This window comes from Pelodiscus sinensis, unplaced genomic scaffold, assembly GCF_049634645.1.
Source record: "Pelodiscus sinensis isolate JC-2024 unplaced genomic scaffold, ASM4963464v1 ctg34, whole genome shotgun sequence".
Classification (NCBI taxonomy): Eukaryota; Metazoa; Chordata; order Testudines; family Trionychidae; genus Pelodiscus; species Pelodiscus sinensis.
This window is the reverse complement of record NW_027465849.1, coordinates 3,090,545-3,098,316: the sequence shown is the minus strand read 5'-3', so window position 1 is coordinate 3,098,316 and position 7,772 is coordinate 3,090,545. Positions and strand designations below refer to the sequence as shown.

Below are 7,772 nucleotides of genomic sequence, written 5' to 3'. Positions count from 1 at the left end.
TGAAAGAACTGGGCTTGTTTAGTTTGGAAAGGAGAAGACTGAGAGGAGACGTGATAGGGGTTTTCAAGTATCTAAAAGGGTGTCATAAAGAGAAGGGAGAAATGTTCTTAGCTGCTAAGAACAGGACAAGAAGCAAGGGGCTTAAACTGCAGCAAGGGGCGGTTGAGGTTGGACATCAGGAAAAAACTTCCTGTCGGGTGGTTAAACACTGGAATAAGTTGCCGAGGGGGGTTGTGGAATCTCCATCCCTGGAGATATTTAAGAGCAGGTTGGACAGACGCCTGTCAGGGATGGTCTAGCTGGTGCTTGGTCCTGCCGAGAGGGCCGGGGACTGGACTTAATGACCTCTCGAGGTCCCTTCCACTCCTATGATTCTGTGTCAGGATGGCTGGGCCCGTGGGGTTGGGGGAGGCGGGATACAGGGGCAGATGGGCCTATGGGGCTGAGTGGGATGGGATGCTGGGGTAGGTGGGCCTGAGGGGTTGGGGGCAGTTGGGGGAAAAGCTCAGTCATGTTCTCCAGCAAAGCCAGGCTGGGAAAAGGCACCAACATTTATTGAGTTCCAGCCCTGGCCCCCTCGCTGTCCTGGGGCTGGGCCCCATCCACCTGCACAGTGGGGACATCCCCCTGCTCCATGGGGGCCCCCTCCCCCTGTTCCTTGGGGGCCCCGTCCCCTGGCTCCACAGGGGCCCCATCCCCCTGCTCTGCGGGGGGCTCCGTCCTGCCTGCCGCCGGCTCCTCCTCGGTTTCTGTGCCGGCCGCCCGCTTTGCCCGCCTCCTGTAATAGACATAAGCCCTGTCCCAGGGCCGGGGGGTTTCAGGCCAGGTACCCCCGGCTGGCCAGTTCCCGCCACAGCCACTGCCCCGGAGATGAGTGTCTCCATTTCCCCCCCCCCCCCCAGCCAGCCCCTGCACGCTGGGGCCAGATTGGGGCCCCTCTCCATTCCCCTCTGGAGCCCTCCTCTGATCCCCACTCACCCCACTGCAGCTCCCAGCGCCAGCAACCCCAGGCTCAGCCCCACGGCCTGGCTCACCGCACTGCCTGGAGGGAAAGGGGAGGGGTTAGGGGTGGAAAGGAAGCTGTGGGGTGGGGGCTCAGCGGGATGAGGGGTTTGGGAGGCACCAGGGAGGGTCTGGGGAGAGTTTGGGGGTGCAGTGAGGGGGCGGGGCTGTGAGGGGAGCCTAGGGAGGGATGCTGAAGTTGGGGTGGCGGCATTTAGGGGGCTGGGGAGGGGCTCCGGGGCTGGTGGGGGAGGGGTGCCAGGTTCAGGGGATGTGGAGTTCTGGGGTTTGGGGAGGGGTTCAGGGGCTGGTGGGGGAAGGGTGCAGGGGTTTGGGGAGGGGCTCTGGGAATGGGAGAGGGGTACCAGGTTTTGGGGGGGGGTTCCAGGATTTGGGGAGGGGCTCTGGGGATAGGGGAGGGGTGCTAGGGTTTGGGGATTTGGGGGCTGGCAGGAGAGGGGTGCCAGGGTTCAGGGGTGGGGGGGTTCCAGGGTTGGGGAGGGGCTCTGGGGCTGGGGGAGGGGTACCAAATAGGGGGGTTACCTGCACAGACTGTCGGGTCCCTGCACCGAGCTTGGAGGTGCTGACAGCTGCCGCAATTGGCCAAATCAAAGGGCTCGGGCCGATCTGTGGGGGGAAGCCCATTAGAGAGACACCCCCTGAGCTGCATCCCCCCCCCATTCCCAGAGCCGGGGGCAGTGCTGGAGAGCACATTGAGCCCCAGGGCCTGGGCAGGGGGTTCGGCCTGTCTGGTCTGCGCCCCCCACCCCGAGGGACGGACGGACGGACTCACCGCAGGATGCATCACAAACTGTGGGGAGAGAGACAAGGGTCAGTGCAGGCTGAACAGCCCCCACCCGAGATCCAGCTCCCCCCCTCCTCCCCCAGCCAGGAAAGACTCCAGGAGTCCGGGCACCCTGCCCACCTCCCCCTGGCGCTAACCACTAGACTCCAATACCCCTCCCAGAGTAGAGGAGAGCGCCCAGGAGAGAGGGGCAGGCTCAGAGCTGGAGGGGAGCCCGGGGCTGGGCTGGCAGGGGCTGTGGGGCGGGAGTGAGAGGCACCAGTCCGGGCAGCGGGGGTTGGGGGCGGCAGGTACCTTGCTGCAGGACGGCTGCCGACGCTGCCCTCAGGTGCCGGGTGAAATTCTGCTTTTCAAACGCTGCCTCCTTCACGAGCCGCTCTGGGTCTGGGGGAGGGGAGGGGAGGGTTGTTTCTGGGGGGAGGAAACGGGTCAGAACTAGGGGGCTCCACCTCCTGTCCCTGGGGGGGGAGGGGTAACTCACTGGTGGCCCTTTGCGCCCCTCGGGGACAGAGGCTGCTGCAAAAACACCAGCAGCAGCACATCCCACGGGCAGCTAAACCGCATGATCCGGGCCTGCCACTGGGGGGCACCAGGCGTCATAGGCTGTGCCCAAGCCACGGCCGGCCGGCCAGCGCTAAAGATAGGCCCCCCGCAGACCCCTGGGCACAGCTGGGAAGGACGCGCCAGGCTCGGCCTGCAGCTGCCCACTAGTACGGAGCCGTGGTTAAAATTCAGGAGCTCGGCTCCGGCACAGACCCAGCCAGGAGACTGCCTCCAGGCACCCGGAGAACGCTCCCTCCTGGGAAGGCGACTGCCAGGGGGTGCGTGAGGTGAGGGGGAGGGAGAAGGAGGCGACGAAGCCCCCGACAGAGACCTGGGCGCGGGAGACAGAGAACTGCCCCAGAGAGCTTTGGGCGCAGGCCTGGGATTGCCAGCAAAGGCCGTTCCCTCTCATGTTTTGCCCCACCCATGGGCGGAATGAATGTTCTTCGGTGCACCGAGGCCTGGGCAGATGTGCACGTGCTGGGGCTTGAGTTGCAAGACGGCCACGATGCTGCTGACGAACAGGGATCGGCCCCAAAGCACCTGGCTGCCGCCCCGATGAGGGTTTAGTCTACCCCAAGCTGCTGGGCTGAGCACGGGGGAGCTGGGGTGGGGGGTGCTGGCCTGGGTTACCCCAGGCGTCTGAGGATCTGCCTCCCAATCTGGGGCTCAGATTTTTTTCCTCCTACTGGCAATGAGCCCCAGACGCTGACTTGGCTAAAGGCTCAGGTCTAAAGTCCCCAGTTCTGCCATCCCTTACTTAGTAGAAGGGAGCGGGGGCTAGTGGTTAGAGCCGGGTGGGGCCGGGAGGCAGGACTCCTGGGTTCTCCCCCCGGCCCTGGAGGGGAAGGGGAGCCCCGATCCATTGGCTGCTCCTGTGCGGGGCCGAGGGGGGCGCCGGGCCCCTGGCGCTCACCCTGCCGGTTGCGGGTGATGATCTGGTCCAGGTGGTAGAAGAGCTTCCCGGCTTCTTGCTCCAGGTGCTCCCGCTCTGCAGCCGGACAGACGGACCGAGGTCAGGCTCCCTGCCCATCCCCCGCCTCCCAGCCCCTCGTCCCGCCTCAAGGGGGTGCTGTGGGGGCAGCAGGTCTCAGTGGGGGGGGGGCATGGGAGGCAGGGCAGGGGGTTAGTGAGGGTCCCATGCCCCGTGCTTTACCCATGATCCCGACGCCAGGGTCCCCCCCCAGGATGAGTGCGCTGAGCTCCCTCTCCAGCCCCCCGGCCCCGCCCAGCTGAGCCCCCCCCAGCAGCAGCCGCACATCGTAGTGGACATAGGGGGTGGTGTCCGGCCAGCAGCGCAGGCAGGGGGCGGTGCCCTGGGCCAGCAGGGCCAGCACCAGCACGGCCAGCATCGCCCCGGCAACCACCACAACCTCACTTCCTGTTTTGGTCTCCTCCTTCTGGAGAAGCAGATTCTGCCTCTGACATCACTTCCTGTTCTGCCTCTGACACCACTTCCTGTTCTGCCTCCAGCCCCTGCCCTATAAGCCTGTGACGCTGCTTGATGTCACTTCCTGTTCTGTCGCTGACCTTGCTTCTGCCTCTGACATCACTTCCTGTTCTGCCTCTGACATCACTTCCTGTTCTGCCTCCAGTCCCTGCCCTATAAGTCTGTGCCGCTGCTTGATGTCACTTCCTGTTCTGTCGCTGACCTTGCTTCTGCCTCTGACATCACTTCCTGCTCTTGCTCCAACGTTTCCATGAGTTGCCGCTTCTGCTTTTGACATCACTTCCTCTCGTGAGGCTGACGTCGCATCCCAGTTTGCCTCACATCCCCTGTGAAAAAGGGGGGATTGTCGGTAATATTTTTGCCACGTCCGTGTGTGCCTCAGTTTCCCCTGCACACATTGCATGGCTGCACTCTCCGCTTCACATTCAACAAGCCTTCACTGCTACTGTGCTGATTTTCAATAGGCAGTGTGTTCACGACACGTGTAAATGACGTTTTCAACTCAGCAGACTTCGCTTGGGAACCACACCCCGAAACGAGCCCGACGCCCCAGTCGATGGAGAGAATTTGAACCCTCTCTCCAGCCACAGTTGGGATCCAGGAGGGCACTCTACCCATGGGGACAGGGCAGCTCCTGGCACAGGCAGCTCAAATCCCAGGATGGCGATCAGGGACAAGCCTTAGCAATCCTGCCTCAGTTTACCTCTGGGCCCCCTCTTCCGTCCCAATCTCACTTCCTGTTCTGCCTGTGATGTCACTTCCTGTTTTGTCTTTACTTCTTCCTTTGCCTGCCTTCTGCCTCTCACATCACGTCCCGTTCTACCCTCACTCTGCCCACTACATGCCTGTTCTGCTTTTGACATCATCTCCTGTTCTGGCGCCACTCCCTGTTCTGACCCTACCTTCTGCCTGTGACATCACTTCCTGTTCTACCGCCATTCCTCTCATTAGACCCCAGTTCTGTTTGTGACATCATTTCCTGTGCCTCCAACTCCTTTGAACCCCCCTCTTCTGCCTCTGACATCATTTCCTGCCAGCCCAGGGAACTTTCCGCCCCCCCCCCCCCAGCTCTGTGATGTCACCGGGGCACTGAGCTCACAGCGGGGCCGGGACTCCGTGGGCATGTCCGGCTCCCTCCTGCTCTTCTTCTTGTTGCTGCGCCCCGGGGGGGCGGGGGGCTGCCTGCACTGCGACCGGCCCTTCCTGCGGAGGCTGGGGGTGCTGCTGGGGGAGGTGCTGCCCTCCGAGGTGCCCAACCGGGACACCCTCATTCAGCGCCACGTCCAGGCCTTCGAGCGCCTCTACAGCACCCACTTGCACAAGAAACACCACCGGGTGCTGGGTGTGTGGCTCCTCCCCTGGGGTCTCCTCGGCAGGGCTGGCAGGGGCTGTGGGTCAGGAGGAAGGGGCACCGGCAGAGCTGGGGGGCAGGGCTCGGCTGGCAGGGGCTGTGGGTCAGGAGGAAGGGGCACCGGCAAGGCTGGGGGGCAGGGCTCGGCTGGCAGGGGCTGCGGGTCAGGAGGAAGGGGCACCGGCAGAGCTGGGGGGGAAGGGCTGGGCTGGCAGGAGCTGTGGGTCGGGAGCGAGGGGCATTGACAGGGTGGGGGGAGCCCAGGGCAGGGCTGGCAGGGGCTGCGGATGGGGAGGGAGGGGCCCCAGCTTTGGGGGGCAGAGTGAGAGCCCCCTTTGAGCCCCCTGCTTCCCTGCTTAGACGTCCGTGGCGTGCTGGCGGCGAAAGCTGCGCTGACCAGCTGGCTGAGGGCTCTCAAGGAAACGCCCTGGAAAGGTAAATGTGGGTTGGGGGGCAGGCTGGGAGTGACCCTGGCTGGAGGGCAGGGCTGGAGGTCCTGGGGGGCAGAGCTCCTGGGCAGAAACAGGCCATGGCCAGACAGTGGGGGTGACAAGGCCGGATGGGAGGGCAGGAGCAGGCCTGTGGGGCGGCGAGGGGGGGGTCCTACCACACAGTAGCTGCCCCCAGCGCTGTCCACACCGCCCCCCAGGCGTTCACCTGCTGCAGCTGACGCTGGCCCAGCACCGCGACTCCCTGCGAAATCGCCTCCGCGGCGCCCTGGAGCACTTCGCCGACTTGGGTAAGTGATCCTGGAAAAGGGTTGTGGGGGGGCTGCCCCACACCTGCCCACTATGGGACAGGCAGGGCCCCCTGCCCCATGGGACATGTGGGTGCAGTGCCCCGGAGATCAGGGACGGTGGGCGTCTGGGTGAGGGGAGGGCGGTGGGGGGCTCCGGGGGATGGGGGGAGGGGAGGCAGGGAGTGCCCCATGGAAGGGAGGGGCTCTAACGCTGGGTCTGTCTGTGCTTCCCCCACAGCCTGCTCTGAGGACTGCAGTGAGTGTGACCCCCCCACCCTGGTGCACTCGCCTTGCCAGCGCCCCCCGGCCCCATTCCCTGCCCCCCAGCCAGCCAGGCCCTGCCCTGCGGGGGGAGGGCGGATGGGAGCAGGCGCCCCCTGGAGGGGACAGGCCCCATTCCCTGACCACTGAGCCAGCCAGGCGGGGGCCGGTGGGAGCTGGCGCCCCCTGGAGGGCAGGACGGGGTCTCCCTGCAGGTCCTTGACCCGGTCCCCGCTGTCCCCATCCCAGCGGTGACCGAGGGGCCGGTTCTCGACTGCTGGACCTGCATGCGCATCACCGTGCCGTGCTTCGACGGGGAGCTCTGCGGAGGTAGCTGCTGCCGGGGGCCTGGGCTGGGAGTCTGAGGGGGGGTGGGGAGCAGGGGGGGTGAGCCCTGGGGGGCAGCAGGGAATGGGGGCCCAGGCGCAGTGGGGTGCCAAGGGATGGGGAGCAGTGGGGAATGGGGCCTGGGGCCCAGGGGTAGTGGGGTGCTAGGGGGGTGGGGGCAGTGGGGATGGTGGCTGGAGCCATGGGCAGTGGGGAATTAGAGGCTGGGGCTCAGGGGCAGTGGGGTAGGGCCTGCTGGTCAGTGGGGCACAGATGTGGGAGGGGCGTTGGGGGCGCTCTGGACTCACCCCCTCCCCCTCCAGAGGAGGACCCGCGGGACGCGGAGAGGAACGAAATCATCCTCTATCTCTTCCTGGTCTGCCAGTCCGTGCTGCTGGCTTCGGCCGCCCTGCTGTGAGTGCCTCACCAGGACTTGGGGGGCTGGGATGGAGCATGCAGGGGAGGGGGGCTGTCTCACTGAACCCCTGGAGAGTGGCCCTGGGTACCCCCCCATTTCTTGCCTCCAGCACCCCACACCCATATTCCCTCTTGGCATCCCCACCCCCAGGCACCGCAAAACCTGGGGTCCCCCCAAATGAGGCAGAATCGGGGGTTCCTCCACCCCTCTTGGAGAGTGGGGTGACCCCACCCGCACCTGGGGCAAATCTGAACGGCCTCCCCAGAGTCAGAGCGAGAACCCAGGTATCCTGACTCTCGGCAGCCCCTCCTGCTCTAACCACTAGCCCCCACTGCCCTCCCAGAGTTGGGCTCAATGCAGTGTCCTGGGGGAAAGCGGGCCTGGGGCAGGGAGCAGATGCTGACGGCTGGTTCTCCCCTAGGTACTGGGTGTGCTGCCGACACCGCAGGTGACCGGAGGACGGGGCCTGGGGCGCACGAGGCAGGTGGCTGGCATGCTAGCCAGGTGCGGGACGGCCAGGGGGCCAGTGGGACCCAGACCCCCAGCCCAGCTGGGGTTGGCAAGACCAGGTGCCTCATTCACCTGGGCAGGCCGGGCCCCACGGCCCCCCATTATCAGCCTGGAAATAAAATGCTGTAGTTTGTACCTGGACTCCTTATTGGGAGTGGGGTCTAGTGGTTAGAGCAGGGGGGCTGGGAGCCAGGACTCCTGGGTTCTCTCCTGGCTCTGGAAGGGGAGTGGGGACTAGTGGTTAGAGCGGGGGGGCTGGGAGCCAGGACTCCTGGGTTCTCTCCTGGCTCTGGAAGGGGAGTGGGGACTAGTGGTTAGAGCAGGGGGGCTGGGAGCCAGGACTCCTGGGTTCTCTCCTGGCTCTGG

The 7,772-nt window shown here is 65.2% G+C and overlaps 2 protein-coding genes across 7 annotated transcripts; one reads left to right on the top strand and one right to left on the bottom strand.

Annotated features, from left to right (window-relative positions):
• Window positions 1-533: 533 nt before the first annotated feature.
• TEX51 (testis expressed 51) lies at window positions 534-3,636 on the bottom strand. Of its 4 annotated transcripts, none has more exons than XM_075915219.1 (7): window positions 3,507-3,636; window positions 3,267-3,341; window positions 2,102-2,218; window positions 1,796-1,813; window positions 1,546-1,629; window positions 979-1,042; window positions 534-796 (listed from the first exon to the last, which is right to left on the bottom strand). In XM_075915219.1, exons 1-7 carry the CDS (start codon window positions 3,508-3,510, stop codon window positions 553-555), a joined length of 606 nt encoding a protein of 201 aa, XP_075771334.1. In that variant the 5' UTR covers window positions 3,511-3,636; the 3' UTR covers window positions 534-552. The 4 variants fall into 4 exon arrangements, with proteins under 4 accessions (XP_075771334.1, XP_075771336.1, XP_075771335.1 ...); XM_075915221.1 differs by having other exon boundaries at window positions 2,102-2,191; XM_075915220.1 differs by lacking the exon at window positions 1,796-1,813.
• On the top strand, window positions 3,491-7,534 carry IZUMO3 (IZUMO family member 3). Of its 3 annotated transcripts, XM_075915225.1 has the most exons (7): window positions 3,494-5,142; window positions 5,512-5,586; window positions 5,801-5,890; window positions 6,129-6,146; window positions 6,401-6,481; window positions 6,802-6,892; window positions 7,318-7,534. In XM_075915225.1, exons 1-7 carry the CDS (start codon window positions 4,923-4,925, stop codon window positions 7,346-7,348), a joined length of 606 nt encoding a protein of 201 aa, XP_075771340.1. In that variant the 5' UTR covers window positions 3,494-4,922; the 3' UTR covers window positions 7,349-7,534. The 3 variants fall into 3 exon arrangements, with proteins under 3 accessions (XP_075771342.1, XP_075771341.1, XP_075771340.1); XM_075915226.1 differs by lacking the exon at window positions 6,401-6,481 and having other exon boundaries at window positions 3,492-5,142; XM_075915227.1 differs by lacking the exons at window positions 5,801-5,890; window positions 6,129-6,146 and having other exon boundaries at window positions 3,491-5,142.
• The last annotated feature ends 238 nt before the right edge of the window (window positions 7,535-7,772 follow it).